General features: G+C 36.1%; 3 protein-coding genes and 1 long non-coding RNA gene across 4 annotated transcripts; 2 read left to right on the top strand and 2 right to left on the bottom strand.

The window, feature by feature from the left end:
* Nucleotides 1-811: 811 nt before the first annotated feature.
* LOC106088548 (uncharacterized) lies at nt 812-3464 on the bottom strand. The gene is made up of 2 exons (XM_013254128.2): nt 3187-3464; nt 812-1211 (listed from the first exon to the last, which is right to left on the bottom strand). Exon 2 carries the CDS (start codon nt 1146-1148, stop codon nt 978-980), a length of 171 nt encoding a protein of 56 aa, XP_013109582.1. The 5' UTR covers nt 1149-1211; nt 3187-3464; the 3' UTR covers nt 812-977.
* LOC106088549 (uncharacterized) lies at nt 1168-1564 on the top strand. Its single transcript, XR_001221468.2, has 2 exons — nt 1168-1258; nt 1331-1564. It is a non-coding gene; the product is annotated as an uncharacterized LOC106088549 (long non-coding RNA).
* A 6502-nt stretch (nt 3465-9966) lies between the features above and the next one.
* LOC106088542 (cytochrome c) lies at nt 9967-14598 on the top strand. The gene is made up of 2 exons (XM_013254115.2): nt 9967-10074; nt 13771-14598. Exon 2 carries the CDS (start codon nt 13803-13805, stop codon nt 14127-14129), a length of 327 nt encoding a protein of 108 aa, XP_013109569.1. The 5' UTR covers nt 9967-10074; nt 13771-13802; the 3' UTR covers nt 14130-14598.
* Nucleotides 14599-15953: 1355 nt separating this feature from the next.
* Nucleotides 15954-24961, bottom strand: LOC106088547 (acetylcholine receptor subunit alpha-type acr-16). Its single transcript, XM_013254127.2, has 4 exons — nt 24821-24961; nt 24572-24753; nt 20800-21454; nt 15954-16434 (listed from the first exon to the last, which is right to left on the bottom strand). The coding sequence occupies exons 1-4, from the start codon at nt 24891-24893 to the stop codon at nt 16070-16072; spliced, it is 1275 nt and encodes a 424-aa protein (XP_013109581.2). The 5' UTR covers nt 24894-24961; the 3' UTR covers nt 15954-16069.
* Between the last annotated feature and the right edge of the window lie 620 nt (nt 24962-25581).

Raw genomic sequence — 25581 nt, 5'->3', positions numbered from 1 at the left:
CGGAATGCATTTATTCTGTTTATATTTTCACTTTTAAGATTTTTCTGTTTGCACTTCTCCATTTCAAACTATAAATTTATTTTATAAATGCAAAATTATTTTGTGTTTTTTTAATTGCATCAGGTACATATGCACAATATGAGAAGCAAGAAATTTTGTTTTGCATTCAGTGGTGTGTATATATATATTAGTCTATATCTATATTCGTCTCATTGGCACCTTTGTTCGGATTACATGCAAGTGAAAGAGAACAGAATACCATGTCGCCTTTTGTAGAGCCATTTACATACTGTTTATGCTATTAAATAACAATTTTAATTCATGTAATTAAAAATGTGTTATGCATTAGTCTTTTTACCAATCACATGTCATGATTCAATTGAAATTAGTATCTCAATGTCAAAAATGTTCAAAGAAATTAGTCACTTTCTTTAAAACGTTTTTATCAATCAATGCCAAGTAAATTATCAAATTAAAGTCAATAATTTTCTGTGAATTGGCACGCCAATCGACGAAAAAGGATCCTTGTCATTGAGCTGGAACTTCAATCGGGCATCATCGATCCAGAGAATATTCACCAAGAAAGCTTAACGCGCTCATTCTAACAGCAACCACCATTAGATGTTGGAAGTCATGCATAAGTCTCTATAAGAAAATTTAGTTTTAGCAATTTTAGTCACTGACATTAAAAATGACGGGAAACAAAGCAGTTATTTCTGAACTGTCATCAAGGGTTGGATACTCGACAAACTTTTTCGAAACCAATAACACCATACCTTTATGCAACATTATGAAGAAAACAAGAAGGAGATTTTCAATTAACATTACTAAACATTTTTAACACTAACGACATTTACTAATCCATTCTAAGTTCAAGTACAGGTTGTTTTTTGCGACATAAATTGCATACTAATTATTATTGTTATATTGACTCTCTAGTGTCCAGGATAGCATAGTCCTTCAAATGCGGCTTGGAATTATTCGGCACGACATAACAGGGAAGCAAAGCGGAATAGACGCATCCAACTAAATATTTTCGATTCGACGAAGTTTTCATCCGCCTGAGAAGTCGTCATACTCACTCGTGACGTTGATGAGTTGGAAGATTGACTGCATCGATTTTCTTGTTTGAGGGCCGGGGAAGCCATTTTTGTAATCGGTGTGAACGTAATTTTGCCGAGCTAAAAGCACCAGTTGATCCAAAGGATTGTCTGCGAGTAAAAGAAGGAGATAGAAAATGTATCAATAATCAGTAAAGGTAGGAACAAAGTTCGCGTATTCACAGTGCAAATTACTTAATAATATTTTTTTCCTTCTTCAACTCTAACAGATTATCGGCTCAGTTAAGCGAAATATTCGCGAATTTATTGCAATACGCTGTTGTTGTTGTGGTAGCAGTTTTGCGGCGGGTGTTAAGTCCTTGCCCATGTATATCCGAAACAAAACGTGTAAAAAAACTTTGTCATCGTCAGGTGACGAGAAAAATGTCCAGCTTGAACAATGCATACAACAAACTGTAGCAAACACTAGAGAATAAAATGTTTCATTTATTATATAAATCCAATGCCAACATTAAGGTTTTGCATTTGTTGTTGACCTTCAACATTTCTGTTCTCCAATGAAATACGGAGTAACAGCCAAAACATTTTTTCTCCTAGTAAAATTCCCTAAAGGAAAAAAAATACTGATTAACTTTTTTTCAATAAAAATTAAGTTTTATATCAACAACCAAAGCATTGGTAAGTCATTCAAAAAACACTACGTGGTAAATTTCAGCCAAATCCCCTTTCAGGGGTTCAAGATGTCAAATCGGGAGATAGGTTTATATGCGAGTTATATCAGGTTATAAACCGATTTAGACCGTACATGCATGACACATTTATTGGAAATCGTAAAAAATAATGTGTGCAAACTTTCAGCCTAATCGGACATCATTTGTAGTATCTAGGGGCTCAGAAGTCAAGTCGAAGGACCACTTAATATAGGAGCAATATTCAAGTCTTAACTAATGTGGCCAAAAATTTCAAGGAAATAGCTTCATTCGTTCGACTGCTATCATGATTTCAACAGACGGACGGATGTGGCTAGTTCGACGTAGAATGTCAAGACGATCATGAGTATATACCGTAGATCAATATTCCGGGGTGTCACAAACGGACAAACTAGTATACCCCTATAATATAGTGGTGGGTTATCTTTTTATTTTGGATGGATTTTTTGGATTTTTTTGGATTTTTCATCTCGGGAGATGCGTTTCTGCAGTAAATATCAGTGTAGGTGAATATGCTTTCCATTAAATCATAGCTAATCCAAGGCTATTGGCCAGCACCAAACACAACGAAAATTCGTATACTCAAGAAAACTAATTTTAAAGCTACCTTGGTGGAATTTGCATTAGAAAATCCCCAATTTTTTAGTTTTCCACCATCATAATTGCCGTACTCCAAATGAAAAAATGTTTTCCCCAATTACGAAAAAATACCGTTTGGCCAAATTTCCCCTAGTCTGACAACACTGATTATAGCTCGCACAGAATCAAATAAATTGTAATTTTAAAATTTCAAGTATTTGTAATCGAGACAGCAATAGCCAGCATGACATCGAGTAAAATGCAAAAATTATACTAAAAAGCGAAAAATATGAAAAGTTGTCATCAAATGCTCGTCACCTCTAGAACAATTAATTGAAGCAGAGCTTGGCATCTCCGTTGGCCTCTATGGTTTCGGTCTGCTTTAAATTCTTACGTTACAACATAATCACACACATCACTCTGTGTGTCAGTGAGTTTTCAGTGGTTTCAGTGTCACCGAGTTAGATGGCCATACATCCAACTGCACTTATACATACTCGTACGTGTACATACGTACGTACGTTTGTACATACATACGTAGGTACGAATCAAAATGTTTATGTTGTGTATACGTACGTGCTTACATACATACATACATATATGTATGTATATATATGGACGACACAAACTTTACATAAGATACTCTTTGGAGATTGATAAAATTGAACAATTCACTATAAAAACGCACCTGTCAGCCTAAATAGTCCGTAAAATGGAATATGTGTCCAATTACTGTGTCCAAGAACATCTTATAAGTCCAAAATCATCGGAAAGCAACTCTAGTACTAATTCTAACTGCTAGCCCAACTCATATACCTACATACATACATACATACCTTTTTATGTATAAACGCAGGGTCACGATGGCTTCCCTAAAACTCCACTTTAACAAGTTCGAGCTCTATAATTAACTTGGTGATTGGAATTTGTTGGACTAGAGAGTAAGAAGTCCAGCGAAATTGTTCTGTAGGTAAATGCGAATGAGGAGGATGTTTAGATGCTTTCAACTTCGAGCGCTAAACCGAGTTATAACGTGCCAGCTAACTGAATGAATTTCAAGTTATTAAACACAACACATTTGATAACGAATACACAGAAAAATGACAGCAACCGTAAGCTAAAAACAAAACATACAGAACGAAAGCTTTTCCAAAGCTAAAACTTTTTCAATAATAAACAACACTATGAGCGCATCTCCTAAGAAAACAAAATAGCCAAGGCTCTCTGGCCCATAGACGACGTACATCTCATTAGTAGAACGTCTATTCTCTGACCAGTGTTACAACATTACAAACACACGCACCCACACACATGTTTATATTTGTACCAACAGAAAACGGTATAACGGTCAAACCGAATAAATGGATTTGGTTCTGAACAATTTTGCTTAACTCTGATTCGGCTCTACAGGGATGTAAATTATAATAAAAAACAAGTAAAAGCGTGTTAAGTTCGGCCGGGCCGAATCTTATATACCCTCCACCATGGATCGCATTTGCCGAGTTCTTTTCCCGGTATCTCTTTTTAGATAAACATATTGCTATGCTATTAAGCTATATCAAGATATGGTCCGACTCGAACCATAAGGGAATTGAATGTTGAAGACCATAGTGGAAGCCATTGTGTAAAATTTCAGCGAACTCGAATAAGAATTGCGCCCTTTAGAGGTTCAATAAGTAAAATAGGGAGATCGTCTAAAATGGGAGCTGTATCAGGCTATAGACCGACTCAGACCACACTTGACATGTATGTTGAAGGTCATGGGAGAAGCCGTTGTACAAAATTTCAGCCAAATAGTATATTAATTGCCCCCAGATCCCAGATCAATTTATGTGGCGGCTTTAACAGGTTATGTATCGATTTGAACTATACTTAGCGGAGTTGTTGGAAGCTATAACGAAACCCGTCATGCAAAATTTCAGCCAAATCGGATAGGTATTGCGCCCTCTTGAGGCTCAAGAAATCAAGACACCTGATCGGTTTATTTGACATCTATATCAGAAATCGTAATAAAACACCTCATGCAAAATTTCAGTCAGATCGGATAAGAATTGAGCTCTCTAGTGGCTCAAGAAGTCAAGATCCAAGATCGGTTTATATGGCAGCTATATAGAAACATGTACCGATATGGCCTTATTATAATCCCAACCGACCAACAATAGTAAGAAGAATTTGTGCAAAATTTCAAGCGGTTAGCTTATTCCTTAGAAAGTTAGCGTGCTTTCGACAGAAACGTGGATATATTAAATAAAGATGCATATATTGATTACAAGCTGACAATGAATTTACAAGAAATGTGTTGTAACAGTACAAAAAGCTTCATTCTGGGTTTTTATTCTTATTAGTCAGACTTAAAGAATCTCACGGTTTTGTTTTTTTTATTTCCGCCCACTGCCAAAAGGATACTTTTTATTGAACTCACCTTGACTTAAAGACGATGGAAATGCAACACTTGCTTTTTAACATCAAATCGTAAGGCTTTATATGCATTATTAAGGAGGGTACTTAATTCGATTTTCACTGTGAAATATCAAATATCTTACTTTAATTAAAAATGATACTTTAATTAAATTATTAAATAATTTAGTTTTCGTTATAAAGAAAACATTAATTTAACCTGTGAAACACGAACTTAATACCGGCTATTAGTCTACAATCTGGGAAGAAGATAATGAATATTCGCTTTCTTTTGAAAACAGGCTTTCCATCACTTCTTCAGTTAAATCTTTTTGAAGTTTCGGTTGAACGCGCATTCGGCAGTCACATTTGTCCATGAGTCGATGTAAATGCGAACAAATACAAGTATGCGCTTTTCTCTCAAAAGAGGGCAATGCCAGAGAGAATTTTTGTCGGTTCAAAGAGACTTTGAATTTCGTTGCTGTGTTATCTCCGAAATGTTTGCCCAAATGTATTGGCGTCATACAAGTGTCTAACAGAACTGGGTAACAGTGTGTATATGGGCCAAAGCTTTTCGTTTTATTTCAAATTTTGTGTTGACATGCCAGATTTCTTTATTTTTTGTAACCCTCCTTTTTGGTACAGGGTATTACAGTATATTTCGCTAATAGTCCACATAGTGCGTTGCACGAAATCAGAGACTTATATCGTGAATTGGGCTAAAAGTTATTTTTTATATATGCCATTGTTTGTAAAAAACGAAACAGAAAACAAACATTGTTATTTCAAAACAATCTTTCGCCCTTATTCATAATTAATTAAACAACTAACTTAATGAAGCCTTAAAAAGGTTTATTTGACAGTTCTATTAAGGAAATCTACATTAATTTTTGTGAATACCGGTGATAGTTTATAACAAAAGTCATTTGCAGCTCTGACTTATTTTCGTTTGACTAAATTTAATTGAAAGATTGTAAACTTCGTTCTAAATTTTATGTCTCAAAAATATCATTCTAAATTTTTTGTCTCAAAAATATCATCCTCCATATCACCAAAGAAGGCTGTACTTCTAACATTCGCTTTGCCACAATTTATAGTCTCTAAAATTTCATCATCGGAGTCCCAAAACAGTCAAGCTTAACATTATAATATAAATATTGGGAAGGAATTTGAAATATAAGGTTATCGATATCAATATTTGCGTAATGGATATTATCCACTTGTGGGACAAGTTACTCTTTAATGCACATACAATTTTACAGACCTGTATGTCTGTCAAGCGTCTGTCAAAATGTACAAAATTTTAATTGTGGAGTATATCTTACAAAAATTATGTTATTTTAAAATACGAATGCTTCATTGATTTGGCTTATAAGCAAAAATGGACTATATCGCTAATGGAATACTCGACTCGAAAACGAAACATGATGGAATATATCTTAAAATCTACTACATGCGATGTGGACTATAAGCGAATATACTACATAACTTAGTGACTGTGTTGTAACACTCGAATGGTTTTACAAACATTTTCCTGATTGACTTAGCCATTTGTGTACAAAGAACAGATTGCGTTTCTGATCAAATTTACTTCAAATTTGGCATAGATTTAAAATATTTAAGTTGTTTAAATTCAGGTGTAACGCCCATAGTCAATTGCAAATGCAAATTTGCCCATGAATATTCCGTTAAGGAACAGAGGCAAACTTCTCTCATGTCAATGAGTGCTGTCCGATTCAAGTTTAAGCTCAATGATAAGGCTCCCCCTTTTTTTAGCCGAGTTCGAAAGGTGTGCCGCAGTGCGACAACTCTTAATGGATAAGTCTTTACATAGCTGGCACACCAAATTGTACAGTACCTCTTTATTGTCGACAGCATTAGGAATGGATAACCACGGCTGAAACTTTATTCTGATGTTCTCGCCAGGATTCGAACCCAGGCGTTCCGCGTAATAGGCGGATATTCAAACCTCTTCGCTACTTTTCTCCAACGTTTCGCCAACGTTTTTTTATATGTGGTGTTTGAGAGCATTCCGCTTGAAAAGCTGAACAGAATACTCTGCATAAAGCCTACTACTGATTTCATTCGCAGCGCAAATGCCTATTAAGTTGTTGCGAAAGTCGACGAACTCTATTCTTTGCCAGAGCACAAAAGTTAAAAAAAAAAAAACAAAACAAAGACAACACCATTGAAACAGAGATGATTGGTGCCCATTTTACATTGGCAATTAATTGAACGAAAATTTGTATTGGCGCAGCGACATGTCGCTACTATTTTGTTTATAGAACTCAGCACCACTTCTACGGAATGTGTTTGCATTTTCTACGTCACCATTTTTTTATACTGCATTTTAACAGTTGTTCAAATGAAAAGACCTTGACATAATTGCCAGGTAGTGTTCCGTAAACAACTGAGTACATTTTTTTCTCGCGAGTGAACTATCTGTCAATAAGTTTTGGTTGTGTGTGAGTATTATAGTTAAGAACCATAACACACACAAACAACAAAAAATGGCGCGAACTAGTAACATACTCAAAATCAGAGTTGCACTAATCATTGGTTTTGACAGATAGTAAACTCAATATTTTGTTGTTGGGCAACTGCCACTACCTGTCATTTAATATATCTTGGAAAAGACGAAGTCAGTACTAGGCTTAACGCAGTAATCTTTTTCGATAGGTGTTATGTTAAGCAGGGTATTTTGTTCAGCTCTTCACGCGGAATGCTGTCAAACTCGATTTACAAAAAACGTCGGCTAAACGTGAGAAAAAAATTGGTGAAAAGTACTACATATTATGATTATAATGAGGGAAATCGCGAAAAAAAATAATGGCTTTCAATGGTTCGTTTTTTATCTGAACCATAAGTTCAGATAAATAAAAACAAATGATTGCTGTCAAACTTCGCTCGCGAAACAATTAAACATTTCAGCGACTTTTTCGAAAGCAGAATAGAATATCGACAATAAAAGCTGATACTATGTTCGTTTTCCACCGTTAAAAGCTCTTGTTCTGACGCAGAAAATGCGAACACATTCCATGGATGTGGTCCTGAGTTTTTTGAGCAATATGCCAGCGACATGTCTTTGCGCCAATACAAATTTCGCGTCAGTCAATTGCCAATATAATTAAAAGCTCTTGAACTGGGTCACAAGCAACTCTGTTTCTAAGAGTTGCTTTTGTTGTGTGGCTTTGTATGACTTTTGTTTGTGTTATTGAGTCCAACAGAATGCGGCATACTTCGAAACCAAGTAATAGACAATTTTCGTGCGAATGACCTTGGTGCTAGGTTTTTTGTAATAAAGGCTATGGTCAAAATCGACAAGTCAAATTCCCAAAGTGTCTACAAATGATTTCCAAAGTTCCCTAAATAGAGGAAATGTGTAAAAATATAGTAAAATAGGCAAAAAAAAAAAATATATATATATTGTATGTAGACAATCTATAAGAGTAATTTTTGTTTTATTCTGAAGTTTGTCGTTAGTATACTGAAACATCAATAAATGGGCATATTAGACTAGTTTAATAAAAAAGAGAAGATTTACGACTTATTAACACACGATGAAAAAATATGACCAACTCATTTGAGCAAGAATTGGCAAAAATTATTTCTATACCCTCCACCCTAGGATGGGGGTATACTAATTTTGTCATTCTATTTGTAACTCCTCGAAACATGCGTCTAAGACCCCATAAAGTATATATATTCTTGATCGTCATGACATTTTAAGTCGATCCAGCCATGTCCGACCGGTTGTTCGTCCGTCTGTCTGTCGAAAGCACGCTAACTTTCGAAAGAGTAAAGCTAGGCGCTTGAAATTTTGCACAAATACTTTTTATTGGTCGGTACTTTGATATAGCTGCCATATAAACAGATCTTGGGTCTTGACTGCTTGAACCTCTAAAGGGCGCAATTCTCGTCCGATTTGACTGAATTTGCACGTGGTGTTTTGGTATCACTTCCAACAACTGTTCTAAGTATGGTTCAAATTGGTTCATAACCTGATGTAGCTGCCATATAAACCGATCTGGGGACTTGACGTCTTCAGCTTTTAGAGGGCGCAATTCTTATCCGATTTTGAACGTGGTGTTTTGGTATCACTTCACACAACTTTGCTAAGTATGATACAAATAGGTTCATAACCTGGTATAGCTACCATATAAACCGATCTTGGATCTTGACTTCTTGAGCCGCTGGATGGCGCAATTCTCATCCGATTTGGCTGAAATTTGAACGAGGTGTTTTATTATGACTTCCAACAATTGTGATTACTATGGCTCAAATCGGTACATAACCTGATATAGCTGCCATATAAACCGAACTGGGATCTTGACTTCTTGAGCCTTTAAAGGGCTCAATTCCCACCCGATTAGGCAGAAATTTTGTACAACGGCTTCTCCCACGACCTTCAACATTTGTGTCCGATATGGTCTGAATCGATCTATAGCACGATACAGCTCCCATATAAACTAATCTCCCTATTTTGCTTCTTGATCCCCTACAAGGCGCAATTCTTATCCGAATGGACTGAAATATTACACAATGACTTCTACAATGTTTAGCATTCAATTAATTTGTGGTCGGAATCGGACTAGAACTTAAGATAGTTCCATTGGCATGACATTTCTTATTCATTATTCAAGAACTCGCCAAATGCGATCCATGGTGGAGGGTATATACCATGGATCGCACAAATCTGGGGTCTTGATTTCTTGAGTTTAAAACAGCAAAATTTAATACAAAAGTCTACTATAAAAATAACAACATTCTATGATTTTATTTTAAACAAATTTTGGGATTAAATTTTTTTTTTGTTGAAACATTTTTTACTACTTTGACACGAGAGAAAATTATCTCGAATCCGGGCAAAATTGATCGACTCCGCAGCTTATCACAGAACTAAAGGGCACAGAACTAAAGCTCAAAAGTAAAAAAGAATTGGCAAGGAATATTTGGCATTTCTTTATATTCGATGCATTTGCGAATTTGGCGAAAAGGACAGGGGTCAAACTTCTAACATATCATTAAGTGCTATTCCATCCATTCTATTCCATCCATGTTTTTGTTTTTTTTTTTGTTGCGTCCAATCAGCTGAACCCTTGTCTGTAGAACCATTAACAGAGGGTTATCTATTTATGTTTGTCGCTAGATAAACTGAGCAACTTCTTTCTTATGAATACAGTCAAAAGTTTATTATGGCACTCTCTCCTCTCTCATTTTGGGCGAGAATCACTTTTACCTTTTCAGCGGACCGTCCGTAGCCAATTCCGTTTGCCTTCAATTTTCAGTTTCAGTCGTTTTGTGTCATTCGGTCATTAGTGTTCACTGTAAGTATTAGCTGCAAGAAAAGTAAAAAGAAAAAGTGAAAAGTGTTTTCAAATACGTACAATACGCGAATAGAAATGGCAAAGGCCTCCAAATTATTCAAGGAATCCATAATAATTCGCACGCCAACCAAATGCTAAAGACATTATGATTTTGGGAGATAAATTGGAGCATGCTACACAATACCATCAAAATGTGATCCTGTGCAAATTCAATTGTTATCCAACTTCATGGTTAAATTACATAATTTTGATGGGTCGGTTAATTGTATTTACTTGTTGGTAGCACCTACATACTTACATAAAGCCACCAATTTTCTTTCTTCCTAAACTCTGGTCTTCGGGCAAGTGAATTTGGGGGCAACTGTTTGCAATTTCCCAATTAAGTCTTGCACTCCTAATTGTTGTTTTGTTCCAAATATGGAGTGGATTGGGGTATTGCATAAGAAATTTTTTGGAATGAGGACCCTGTAGTGGGGTTCACTTATTGTCGCACCAACGTGCTAAATGAAGTAATATCGTTTAATTGCCCTTAAAAACCAACAAGTGAGTGAGGATTTTTCATGATCAATGTCATGCAATAATTCACACTACGAATGGCGTAATGCATACACACGCCCATAGATATATGTATGTACCCATATCTATGCATGAATGTTGGGTATAGAACGTTTATAAACATTTTCTTCGATGAATTTGTGTGTTATTTTGGTACTCTCGTGCAAAAAAGAAATTTCTCTGGATGCAAAGCTACTGTGGGGGAGAGTGAAAGCGCTGTAAATTGTTTTTGTCTTGTTTGTTTGTTTCATTACCTCTCATCGCCTTGACATCTGTCGGAGAAAGGGGGTGGTGGAGGGTAGCATATGCAGCTTGCATACTTGGCCTACATGTGGGTTATGTAAAATACCGATTCAATGCCATTGCGGGAGTGAGTATTCGTGGTAATTCTTCTGACTTTTCAATTATTCCCAACTGCCTCTTCTTTTCTTCGCCACAAAGAGTTAACAAGACACTGAGATATTTTTTTATCCAAGCATAGTGATTTGGACTATTCGTTGGCATGGGTCCAGTTTCTATTTGCGATTTCTTTCAAATCGCTAGTATTTAGTTTTGTTTTTTCTCAAAGACCAAAATAACACAAAAAAATCGCTCAAGGTTTTTTTGTTTAGACAATTTCTCTTACATTTGACGTTTCGTACCACTAAAAAGAAAAACAAATTTAAGTGTATCTGTCTGGTGTTCGCGCATCTTGGCAACATAGATAAAAGCTAGGTTTTCGAACCCAAGGGAATACAGTGCAGTCCGCCTATGAGTTATACAATTACATTTACATGTTAATTTACGTGCAGTTGTAACGTTTTTTGCGTGGCTACTCGTGGTTATTTCCAACAAGTTCAATGTGATATTTCGTTACAAACTCATTGTAACAAATTTAGTTTTGGTCGAAAATAAACTTTTTTTGTGTGCAGATAATTATTCGAGAGCAGAACAGTTATCCTCAAATAAAGCGGGTTTCCTCCAAATTGCGTAACTTGGTGGTTCGGTACATGCACTTTTACCGGCCACAGCGCATTCAAACTGAATACTAATAACAAATAAATGAAATGGGCTAAGCTATACATGAAACATTTCAAATTAAATTTAAAAAAAAGTAAAATATTTATTTTGACTGTACTTAAGCTTATCGGCAGTACCCGACTCCTTTCGCTGAGCTGTAAGGTGGGCACCAACCCTCCCCTGGCATATTACAACTCTTTGGCACCAATTACTATTTAATTTCAACCCTTTTGATTAAGTACCTTTAACCCACTTGTCGTATATTATAACAATCAATGAACCAAACTTCTTTTGATTTATGTATACAAAGAGATAACCCGATCTATATTTTTAAACTTAAGATTCTGCATCATATTGACCTTAAATTCTTTAATTGTATAAAATTGTTACTGACAATTTTCGATGTGAAGTTTAAGTCAATAGCACAACCATTGGCGTAGCTCGACATTTTCCCTGAGGGGAGGAGGGGTTGAAAAGAAATTCTTTCAACGTATGCATTATTGCTTTTGTAAGCAAATTGGCTCTTCTAATTTCATTTTTTGTGATAACACTGCGCAAACAACACAATTTACCAAAATAATAGGTTTGTTCGCGTACTTTTTCAGTAAAAATTTGCCTGTAAAAAATTGCAGGAGAGTAAGAATAGCCTTTACTCTCTTTTGCCATTTATTTGAAATAAACAGCTGGTTTTCATAAAACAGCTGTTCGGTGCTGCTAATTTCTGCTTGGGAAAAACCTCCAGTAGAAATTTGCAAACTCTTTTAACAATAATTTCTGCTGGGAAAAAAACCTCCTTCTGCTGGGAAAAAAACCTCCAAACTTTAAACTTTTAACAATAAGGGAAGTAATGTTTTGTGAAAAACAGACAGTGGGCGATCTTAATACCTACCTTATTAAATAAATTTTTGTTGAAAATTTACTTTATTAATTTTCAACTATCAAAGAAATTGCAAACATTATGCATTGTTTACCATGTCTATAGTGGAGAGTGTAGCTCTTAAAAAAAGCAGCTATTGTTTCACGGATATCATGTATATTCGCGATAGCCTAAATATAGATAAACTTCACGCGTAAAACGGCTGATTGTGTGTTTCAAATATAAAAAAATTAATAAATGTATTCACAAAACCTAATGCAGCAGAAAGTTTATTTTGCAGTTCAATAAAGAAAACAAACTCAATTATTTTTTTTTATTTTTAAGTTCCGCATATGAACATGTGCGATTGAAAATGTAAAAAGTGCAACACTTTGAATGGATAGAACGACATCTGCACAATGTTGTACCGAAAAAGTTAAAATTTTTTCTCGAATCGAAATCACTATTTGCGATCATATGGCGTATTTTCATTTATAGAAGATACTTACACCCATACCTCGCATGCGTCGTTTTAGTTTGCTTTTTTTCGACGTTGCGTCGCTACTTAATTAATACCAATTTTCCCTTTGAGTCTTTCGATATTCCTTTGTTTTCCGTTGGAGATTCTATTTTATTTTTTTAAAAGATGGTACTATCTTGGTGCTATGGGAAAACTTAGTCCACTTTGTGTGATGATTTTTTTGGAACGCAATCCCGACGCTAAGTGAGGTATAGGTGTACTAGTGCCCTGTCCTTTACATTAGCTTTGATGGCTAGTCTTATACACATATTCTTATGCTCTATGTTTCAGTCACTGTTGAGATAGCGACAAATGATCACGCGAAGGGGTTGATGCTTCGTTTTTTGTTTTTTTTTAAACCTATGATTTTTATTGATTGAACGCTTGGTAGGTATAAAAAAGTTCTATTTTTTATGTTTGTTTTTGCAAAACACCAATAGTTCAGTCCAAAACATGTTTTTTTACATATTGAGGGAATTGAAAATACATATAGAGAGTATTTCACACACACAGTCACATTTTCGTTTTGGGCATCGCTGATTTAGGGTTTCACTACATATTCTGCTATATTATCTTGCTCAGTGATAATTTGTTGTGTATGTTCTCTGTAATGAGCAGGTGAATTACAATCTCTGTAATAAAATCTATTTGTGAACTGTTGTATACGTATTTAGTAAATTGTACATATTTGAAAATAAAAAAAAACATTTGTTTATTTTCAAATTTCGCAATTATGGAACCTTTGCTAACTGTTATTTATTTTTAGGACACTTCGTTAACAAGATTTAAAAGACAACAATGGGTGTTCCTGCCGGTGATGTTGAAAAGGGAAAGAAGATTTTCGTCCAACGCTGTGCCCAATGTCACACTGTTGAAGCTGGTGGCAAACACAAAGTAGGACCTAATTTGCATGGCATTTTCGGCCGCAAAACAGGCCAAGCCGCTGGTTTCGCCTACACAGACGCAAACAAAGCCAAGGGCATTACATGGAATGAGGATACCCTCTTCGAATACTTGGAGAACCCCAAGAAATACATCCCCGGCACAAAGATGATTTTCGCCGGTTTGAAGAAGCCCAACGAACGTGGCGACCTCATCGCCTACCTCAAATCGGCCACCAAGTAAATTAGTCAACTGTTGCTACATTTTAGTAGATACAGCACCACCAACCCAGCCACCTAATACAACAAATCATACTGATCACAGAGCATTAACAAATTACTGTACTTCAACGTTTTAGTATGGAACTGTTCATGAGGCCAGCCAAAGTCCGAATATAATCGGTAGTATTTCCGAGGCAACTTTCTCATTTTCTGTACAAATCTTGAACGCAGAAGATCCTCCATCATAGGTCAATTTTAATTTAAATTAAATTTTAAATTTAACGAAATATAATTAAATTATTAATAAAAAATATATAATATTCAAAAACAAAAAAAAATACAATTAAGGAAAATCAACTCAATATAAAATTATGTTAAAAAAGAATAAAAACGCGTAAAGTTCGGCAGAGTCGAATCAAATATGCCCTGCAGCATGGATCGAACATGGATCAAATAAAATATTTTCTTTATTGGCAAATACTGAGAAGTGTTATTTGGGGTCATAATTTTTTTTATACTGGAATAATAATTTTCATGAATATTGGGGCTCACAGCATGCAAAATCTGCCGGGAACTGCCATCTTCAAGAGGTCAAGAAATTAACTTGGGATATCGGTTTATATAGTAGCTTTATCTTGTTATTTACCAATACGGATTGTACTTGGCATGGGTATTGATAGTCGGAGCAACACACTACCAACTAAAATTCAGCTAAATCCAGATAACAATTGTGCCCTGTTCCGGCTCGAGAATTCAAATTGAGAGATATATATGGTCCATATGCAATTCCATTGCATATCAAGAAGCAATATGTGTGTAATACTTGTAGGTGATAGCCTTATTTGCCCAAAGTATAGTTTGCTTTTGATAGACAGAAGTAGACTATCATGGCAATCAAGAATAATAATCTATGAGTCGTACATCAATATTTGCTGATGATACAAACGCAATTACGAAGCTATGTGCGTTTATCATACATTTCCCAGAACAAACCCCTAAAGCTTGAGGGAAGCTAAACTCTGGAACGTTTTTGTATGCTAATAGTTCCATTCATAAGCTATGAATGGGGGTAGTATAAACACCCTATTGAAAAAAATGCCCTTGCGTGCAGAAAGAGAAGTGGTTAAAATTGTTTTTTCTATCATTTGCTTCTATGCACACGTAATACATTGAAGATTTATTTATTTATTTGCAAATTTAATACTATAAAAGCTACTATTTCTAGGATTAAACGACCACTAGCAGCTACTCTGGCTTTCGGCTCAAGATTTATGTAATTTAAAATCTTTAGAAATCAAATCGTACGATTTATATGGCAGCTTTACCATTTGGACAATATTTGATACAATTCTCTTCCCTATTAATGTAAAGCTTGAAATATATGTATGTTGGGGATCGTAACTAAAGTCCAGCTTTAGAACTGAGATTTGCTCATGAAGCCAAACAGTACATCAGTCGTGGAACAATTTGGAGCATACTTGGCGAGGGTATTAAAAGCCATTACCAGACTTTACATGCAAAATTTAGGCCAAACTAGCCAAAATGTGATCTTGTTGGTGTAAAATTTTTTTACTGCAAAGGTTCTCTTTGAAGATGTTTTGTGTATTTTTGATTTGTATTTATAATTTTATAAACTAATTAACAAATCAATAATTGCACATACTGGCCTGTTCCGGTTTTCAAATTCGCAAATCCCAAAAAATTGCTTTGCGTATATTTTTCAAAGCTTATACTTTTAGGGTTTGAAATCACTTGTGGTTCCACTTACTGAAAAGAAATTTGATTTAAATGCGCAAGCAAACTTTTATGGGGAAAGGTTTGCAAAAAAATTAAGGCAAAGAAAATCTTTTGTTTTGAGTTTCCGAAACCCGGTACAGGTCTCATAGTCTTTATATAAGAAACCATTGCATTTTTTTTATTAAACTTGGATCTTAGGTTGATATTTTCATTTCTGTTCGAAATTTATACAAAACAAACTGTTGATACTATTAGGTAAGTTATAGCTATTGAGCAAAATGTGAGGCGCTGCAACAGTTTTGCGAAACGTGTCCAATCAATTTCAGGTTGGTATCGCTGATCAATCAAGTTCGAAACATCATCCATCCCTTCCAGTGGCACTAATTTAGAATGCCTCATACTTCGGCCAAAGGCATTCTGCGTCCCCTCAACTGGAACAAGTCGCAATGCCAATGTTGAATACAGCATCCAATCTATCATATGCGGCATAGGATACTTGAACTTCAATTGAGAACGAGTGGCGTACTTAGAGAATACAGCTACCAGTTGGGAAATGGTCACCAAAATGAAGCTTGTGCTGTAAAAAATAACTAAGATAAAACAAAAATTACATACGTATGTATCAAGAAACAGCAACTTCCAGAACCCAAAGAATTCATAAATTTTGAATTGAAATTCTAAAGAAAACAAAATAAACCATCTTAGAATATGTACATTGATAAAATTTTATCTAATTTTAAAGATTCGAGCCAAATATTAGCAAACTAAATATTTAAAGATCATAAATTTTCTAACTTTTTAAGGAAACATCCCCATTGGCGACAAATATTTTCCTTTCACGCTTTAACATGCGAGATAAAAGCTAGGGGAAAGAGTGGGTCTGGGAGTCTACTTGGAGAACCCAGGGAGTGAGATCTGTTTTAGACTGCCAGACCATAATACGGTCCTGCGGGCAGAGATCCGGGCGATCACAGAATGCGTGAGGTGGTGTGGTGCTAACGCTAGGACGTCGAGTGTGAACATCTTTACGGATAGTAAAATGTTCATAAGGGCAACAACAATAAGGACGATAAGATCACGAATAGTCTTGGAGTGTAAGAAGGAGATAAACGCCTTCTCTGAGAATGGCACAATCCGCATCGTTTGGGTGCCGGTCCATAACGGAGTAAGGGGGAATGAAAGGGCGGCAGTGAAGGCCAGAGGACTGCCGTTGATGCACTTGGTTAGCCCAAAGCCTTTCGGGGTGACTCAGTCCAATTTAAGGGCGTGGGCGACAAACGCGTATCTAACACTGTGGAACAGCGAAAATCCTATGGGGTCATCCAAATCGTGAGAGGATGAAGCTATTACTGAAAGGAAGTAAGAAGGAGGTCAGTATAGCTTTTGGTGCCATAACGGGACACATAGGACAGCGAACTCACTTATGCAAAATCGGTGCGGCAAGCGATGGCATTTGTGGGGAAGATGATGAGACGTTGGAGCATTTCCTATGTCATTGCCTGGCTTTAGGGGCTAACAGAAACCTATACTTAACTGGGTACACAATACGATACATCAACCATCTTAGGGGAGTGGTATGGATAACAATTAAGGATTTTGTAAGTAGCACGGAATTCCTAACATAAAATTTTCTTTTTCGAGGTTACTTTTTTGTTTTTAGACTGCACAACAAGCTGATTACTGGCTTAGGTGTATGTCTATAGTGGAATGGGGCCGATTAATATCTGCACCCTCTTTTCAACCTAACCTAAGGATTTCTTATTTTAAATGGTAATACATTATTGTTGAAAGGTTCCAAGACAGCAGTGGAAAGTAGTTAAAGACGCAAAATAGCCCTACAAAAAGGAGCGTCTTTAAATGTTAAATTTTTTTTAAGGTTAAGATGCTAAGTTTTAAAAAACTAATTTTTCAAAAATAATAATTGGGCAGTCACCTATGAAGTGAAATAAGAATCAATCAGCCATCAAAATTTGAAACGGATGGTCAAGTTCCTTAGTAAATAGGAAATTTAATTTAGAGAAAGCATCTTTGTTTTAAAGTTTTGGTTCTTTGGCTCGTTGCGATTTCATTGCTTAAATCCTACGAATAACGAAAAGTCTTTAATTTTGGGCCAACTTTTTTTCAGTGTACATAGTTAGATCTATGGCATGTTTTATTACTGAATTCAATTTGTACAATAGTATAATCCGCGAAGCCATGTAGATTTATTTGCAGATCGTTCCTGTGTAAACTTTGCCCCAGGTTAGGTGACTAACAACCAACCAAGCCAAAAAAGTAGGGAACCAAGAGTACCGGAAAAAAAACTTTCATCGGTGAGAGTATGGTTCAATTAAAAAATTTGGGCTACGGAAATCCAGAATGATGAGAGGACTGATTGCCTAGGCGGAACCATCCAGGAATCCAGCTTTACTCTTAACCAACCAACCAACCAAGCCAAAAAAGTAGGGAACCAAGAGTACCGGAAAAAAAACATTCATCGGCGAGAGTATGGTTCAATTAAAAAATTCGGGCTACGGAAATCCAGAATGATGAGAGGACTGATTGCCTAGGCGGAACCATCCAGGAATCCAGCTTTACTCTTAATTTGGATGCATGATTTCCGCTACATATACTCCCGAAGACTTTCATTATAGTCATATTTTGTCACGATCGTCCTACATGTCCGCTTGTTTGTTTATTTTCTTTGGAAGCGAGAGCAGCCCCTCTACACTTGTCCCAAATGTGGATATCAGATACGTACTCCACTTCTGAAGACATTTCATATTAGTTGGAGAGAGTTAGGTAATGTGGCGAGCCGTCATTATTCCGATCGCATACATTTCCCTGTAGGGGAAAATGAATTTGCGGATGGCGTAGCTCACCAGATATTTAGTGCCCAATATCTTGAATACTTTTCGTTTGGGAACCAAATTGTCCAAATTATGTTACATGTAGTTTAAGAGGGTTTGGGAGCGGAGCGTTCCCGAAGTTTATTTCACCCCGAGTTGTTTTTTTGTTTTTGGCTTATCGTAAGGGGGTATTGGACGTATTGGTCAATTGGTCATATTTTATTGATATATATTTAATGTACCCAAATTGTAAATAAAGGACATATATAAGGGGGTAAACAAAATTTAACCTTATACAGTGCATCCATCTCCAATACATGCCGTTTCGAACAATGAGTTGATGGACATAAAAAATCAACTACCCTGGCAATTTTTCAGTTAAAAATTAAAGTGTTTCTATTCCAAATTGGTGTGTTGTTTCCAAAGACATAATTTACCCAAATGTTCGTTTTTGGACAATAACTGTGTTTATCGCTGTTTTTTGACATTAATTCGTAAAGAAGATATATTGGGTTGCCCAAAAAGTAATTTTGACATTAATTCGTAAAGAAGATATATTGGAAGAAGAAGATATATTGAAGATATATTAATATTCACCCCAAATTGGGTTGCCCAAAAAGTAATTGGGGATTTTTCATATAGTCGGCGTTGACAAATTTTTTCACAGCTTGTGACTCTGTAATTGCATTCTTTCTTCTGTCAGTTATCAGCTGTTACTTTTAGCTTGCTTTAGAAAAAAAGTGTAAAAAAAGTATATTTGATTAAAGTTCGTTCTAAGTTTTATTAAAAATGCATTTACTTTTTTTTAAAAAATCCAAAAAAATCTTTTTGGGCAACCCAATATATCAAAACATGGACCGATTTGAACCATACTTAGCACTGTTTTTGGAAGTCATAACTAAACATGTCGTACAAAATTTCAGCCAAATCAGATATGAATTGGGCTTAAAAAGTCAAGACCACAGATCGGTTTATATGACAGGTTATGTACCGATTAAAACTATACTCAGCACTCAGTTGTTGGAAATCATAACAAAACACCTCGTGCAAAATTTCAGACACATAGGACAAGAATTGCGCTTTCTAGTGGCTTAAGAAGCCAAGATTGGTTTATGTAGCAGCTATAACAAAACATGGACCGAAATGGCCCATTTACTATAAAAAGTATTTTTGCAAAATATCCAGCTGCCAGCTTTACTCCTACGAAAGTTAGCGTGTTTTCGACAGACAGACGGACGGACGTGGCTAGATCGACTTAAAATGTCATGACAATTAGGAATATACAATATATACTGCATGGGGTCTTAGACGAATATTTCGAGGAGTTACAAACAGAAAGTGAGTGGCCAAGGTGACGTATTACGTATTGAGTGTGTGGGCTTTATTATCGAACAGAAATCATACGCACTCATATCCAAAAAATATAAAGAAATTTTACTTTTTTTTAGTTAGTTGTTAATTATTCAATTTTAATTCGACTCAAAGTCCTTTTTATTCAATTAAATTCCAATGGATATAGGGTATTTTAATTAAATTTTATTTTCGTTAATTTTTTTGGTCTAAAAAAAGTTCAGCATAATCGGATAAGAATTGCGAACTATAGGGGCTAAATAAATACAATCGGGAGATCGATTTATATAAGGTCGTAGGAGAAGTCATTGTGCCAAAGCCAAACTAGATAATAATTGCGACCTTTAAGGGCTCAAGAAGTCAACTTGATAGATCGGCTATATCCAAATCTGACCCGACATCAATAAGAAATGTCTTTGCAAAGTTTTAAGTAGCTTGTTTAATTCGTTCGAACTCAATCGCAATGAGAATTTATGCAGTTTATAGGGTCGAAAATCAATATTTCGAAATGTTGGAAATGGAATGACTAAACTAGTATACCCTTATCCTACGCTGGTATGTACTAAAAAACTTTCAAAATATTATAAAAATTGTTGCAACTTTCAGTTAAAAGCAAGTTTTCATAATAAAGTGTCCAAAATTCTCGCTGCTTCGCAAAAAGGATCGTAACGTCCCCTTCCATCGCGAGTCTGTTATGAGACAAAGTATCAACGAAGCTGGTTAATTTATTGATTTCTTCGTGCATGCAAATCTATCAACTGTGTTTAAATGTCTTACCAATGTTTGGTGTTTCTTTCGAAAAATGGTGACCGATATTAGCAAAGTAGATGAGATGTCCGGTTATAAGCCACAAACTCAGGGCATTTAGCCAAAACATTTCACATCGGCTTGGTTCTAGGTTCAAACCCAAAAGCGTAAAAGCAATTATCAATATCCCGGGCACACGGAATATGACGACATAGGACGATTCTCTTTCGAATGTGATGTTGTAGTCCATGGAAACGTAGGGACTTGGGCAACAGGGATAATATTTTGTTTCATGTGACGCGTTGTACTTTGTCACTTTGTATTCCATGTTCAGCCTATTGGTTACCGAGAAGTTCATACTGGCATTGGCGTTGATGTGCAGGATGTCCAGCTCGAGACCATCAAAAGTCCACGAGCCCAGGGTCAGCTTGCAATCGTGACTATCGTGGGGCCAGTTTTTCATGTTGGTCGAGCAAAAGATGTTCGCTTCAATAGTGTCACTCCAAAGGACAACACCATTATTTTTAACCGTCACAAAGCCGTTTCGGTGCATTCGCATGAACTTATCTGGAGCATTGTTGTAGAATTCCAAATCCGGAACCCAAACATATCGCTGTCCAATACTTATGTGGCGCATGTTACCATAATTCGATGGATTCCAAACCAATTTTGGATCACGCCATCTCTGAAAGAAAACAAAAAAAAAAAACACAGAAAGGAATCAAAGCCACTGCTAAGTATACTGATCGACTTAAAACCACTTGCTGATTCGAGTTTGCCATTTCCGCCTTAAGTCTTACCATGTATTCTTGTGATGAAATGCTTGACCGATGGCGACAAAGATACAATTTTGGTCCGATATTTACAAAATTTTAACTGACAATGTTTTATTTGATGCCTCAATATGTGTGCACAGTTTCTTCGATATCTATTGTAATTAGATTTAAATAAAGCCCTTTCATGCAGGCAGATAGATATGATGGTGTAGGGTCCGTTTATTGCCTTTCCTAACTTGATTTGTAATAAGATTTTCATCAAATCATTTCACACAAAGCTTTTACGGTTAATACAATGATCCTATGTTCTCTGAGGCCACCGAGAAGCAGAGGTCAGTATTACTAATGTTGGCTACATTTGTGTGCTGTGCGGCACGTCGTTCGGAGTCGGCATAAAAAGAGGCCCCTTATCATTGGGCTTAAACTCTAATCGGACTGCGCTCATTGATATGAGAGAAGTATCTTCTGTTCTTTAATGGAATGTTCATGGGAAATTTAGTAATTAGTAGTATGTTATCCGTTTTAACTTAAACAAGTAAAAAGGCCAGGCCGAACTTTGGATACCCACCAACTCGGGTATATATGTAAACCCCCTTTCGTCACAATCCGGTGAAACTTGGATAACTTAAGCACCCAAATTCGTCACGGACATTGAGTGGGCTAATAGATATAAGTTGCTGTTCAATTATGTAGAACAAAATATTGGTCTTTTTGGCAGCGTTATCCAAATATAAACCGATCTGAACTACATAGGAAACTGATGTCGAAAAGTCTAACATTAGTCACTGCATCAATTTTCAACGAAATCGGATAATAAATCCGCTTTTTATAGGGCCAAGTCTTCAAACCGAGAGATCGTTCTACACGGCACCTGTAACCCAATCTGGGACAACTCCACTATTATATCCGTAGTTATATCTTAATAGTGGCTGGTCTCGATCATATTTTATTCAGGTCCCGAGAACTCATATACAAGTAACGTTTTCAGACAATAAATCTACTTTTTATGGGATTAAGACCCCAAATTGGAAGATCGGTCTATATGACAGCTACATCTACATAGTTTGATCTGACTCATATGTGGGTCGGATGTCGGGAGGCTTAAAACAACTCACTTTTTCAACGGAATCGGGTAATAAATAAAGCTTTTATGAGCTTCAGACCCTTAATCGGCAGATCGGTCTATATGACAGCTAAATCAAAATACAGTCCGATCTTTACCATATTTGGGTCAGATGGCAGGTAGCTTAAACAACTCACTGATTTAAATTTCAGCGGAATTGGGTAACAAATGTATCTTTTATGCGTTCCAGACCCTTAATATTCATATCCAAATATAGTCCGATCTAAACCATATTTGGGTCGGATGTTGGGAGGCCTAAAACTAATCACTGTTTCAAATTTCAGCGAAATCGGAAAAAATAAAGCTTTTATGGGCTTCAGACACTTTATCGGCAGATCGGTCAATATGGCAGCTATATCTAAATATAGTCCGATCTGAACCATATTTGGGTTGGATGATAGGAGGCTCAAAATAATGGACTGTTTCAAATTTCAGTGGGCTTTAGACCCTTTATCGGCAGATCGGTCTATATAGCAGCTATATCCAACTATAGTCCGATTTGACCCGTTCAAGAACTTAACCAGCGTGCATCAAAAAGACGTATCTGTACCACTTTTCAGTTAAATACCCTAATTTTTGGAGGCTGTCAAGTGATTACAACAGACGGAAGGACAGACAGACACAGTTAAATCTTCTTAGAATTTTTCGACGATCTGAAATATATATACTTTGTAGGGTCGGAATTTTATATTTCGATGTGTTGCAAACGGAATGACTAAACTAAATATACCCCCTATCCTATGGTGGTGGCTATAAAAAAGCGACGAAAGAATAATTTGAATCGTTCGAAGTACAAACAAATTTTCGCTTGAATCGCGTTACCCATCTCTGTTATCTGGGGGTTTTCAAAATTTCGTCTTTGATCTAAAACTGTGGTCTGTGAAAAATTTCGTGAAGATTGAGTAACAAATACGGTCTCCATCTTGATTACAAATAAAAAAAACGTCAGACGGACAATCAGTATAGAAAGGATACGCGGAAAGATGCACATGGATGAACCGAATCAGGATGAATTTCCGAGTAGAACCGGCGTTTATGTCTTCACTTTAAAAACCAAATAACTGTGTACTTTGTTTAATTCTCAAATGGATCCTTTAGAAAGTGCCATATCCTACCGTGGACGTCGTGTCGGCACGGGTTAATATTCACCAATCGCCATAATATTTCCTATTTTGTTTATAAGGACCAAAAAATGCGTCTCCCTATTTGCAAAAGCCAACTCTTATATCTAGTTTTAGGTAAATAGGAGAGCATTCGAGTCATATCGCCCGTTTTGGTCGACTCCAACGATTCTATGGATTCTTCTTGTCGGTGTTAAATAGTAAAGTCTCTTATGGTTCTATAAATCAAAACGAGATGTTGTTTTTCGTGGAAGCTAAATGAAAATAAAAAAAGCGACGAAAGAATAATTTAAATCGGAAGATCGGTCTATGTGGGGGCCATATCAAGATAAAGTCCAATATAACCCACCTTCGAACTTAACTATGCCTATGGCAGACAGAGCAAAACTCATTTTTAAAATATGAAATTTCTTAGATCTTTTTGTTGTATATGCGTTCAAGATCAGTTATTATTGGCTGGCATTTACCACAGAGGTAACTACCTAACCAATGGTTCTCCAACTTATTAATTAGTTGAAAACCCTAGATGATTTTATTTATTAATAAAAGCACCATTTGATTTTAAATCAAAATGTATTCAAAAGCTTGGTCAGAAGGTTAAACGAACTGCATTCTCTGGAATTCCATCCCTTCATCAGTGACCTTCTTCAATGAATGACTCAGTCAATCATCAACATTAAGAGCCTAAACGCCGAGTCTTGAAACAGAATTTGCCTATTATTTTCGATTTTAACAAAAGGTGCAACTACGAGCTAATTGAAGTCCAGCGCTTAAAAACTTACGGCGTACAAAATTCCCACTAAATGGAATGCCCCATCTCTTGCACGGTAATCGAAATGCTGCAATTCAATGTTGACGAAAACCATTATTATTTCATTCGATGGTCCCGGTTTAGATGATGGATGATAATTCGTTAGCAATGTCTTCATTAGCAAATCTCGGACATCGTCAGCCGTCAATGTGGCTGTCAACGAAAAGAAATTTAATATGTGACAACTCGTTTCCTCCACATAGTTAGGCACAGGACTCACAATTATCCGTTGCTATTGCTGGATAGACGAGGGAGACCACAACAACGCCTAATACAAAGGATCTAAAAGTCATTATCCTCGCCCAAATACACCGTAGCAAAATGTTCAGATTCACGTTCGACACACAACTGAGACTTTGCTTCCCAATCGTTAGAGATTTCTCTGCTTTGAATTCAGTTTCGTGGGCAGCCATAGTAGAAAATTTGTTTGATTTTTTGTCTGTATTTCAATTAAAGTAGTGCACAAACGGCCAATAGGGCGCCTCCAAAGCAGGTAATTTTTAGTAGACCGATAGAAAGAAGCTGAGAAAAAAATCCATGCACAGTCTAGCGTCTCTTGAACAACTTTTTTGCAGTTCGCATCACTTAGCTCCTCTTTCGAAATTTTTCAACTCATACGGCGCTTCACTGCGAAAGTTTAATGTATAAACATTAAATTAAGAAATGATTTTGACCTCTCGGTGCTAACGAAATGAAGGTTCAATTGCAACTCTTTTCTCAAATTCGACTGCAGTATTTATTTGGTGAAATGTTGCTATTTTCCGCATTTCTATCAAATTGACTAAATCAACGGCACGAGGCGCCCTAATACATTTCTGTGTGTGCCGCTTTTCGCCTCCCCATCACAAACTAAATTAGGCTTTAGTCTGACACAATGCTGGTTAGGTCTCTATCAAATAGCTTAAAATGATCTCCTAAAAAATGTGAACGCTAAAAAAGAAGTCTTTACATAAGGAACACAACTAACGTTGATTAACCGCA

The sequence above is a fragment of the Stomoxys calcitrans genome, chromosome 3 (genome assembly GCF_963082655.1).
Source record: "Stomoxys calcitrans chromosome 3, idStoCalc2.1, whole genome shotgun sequence".
NCBI classification, from domain to species: Eukaryota; Metazoa; Arthropoda; class Insecta; order Diptera; family Muscidae; genus Stomoxys; species Stomoxys calcitrans.
Note: the sequence above shows the minus strand (reverse complement) of the source record. Positions and strands in the feature narration are given on the sequence as shown.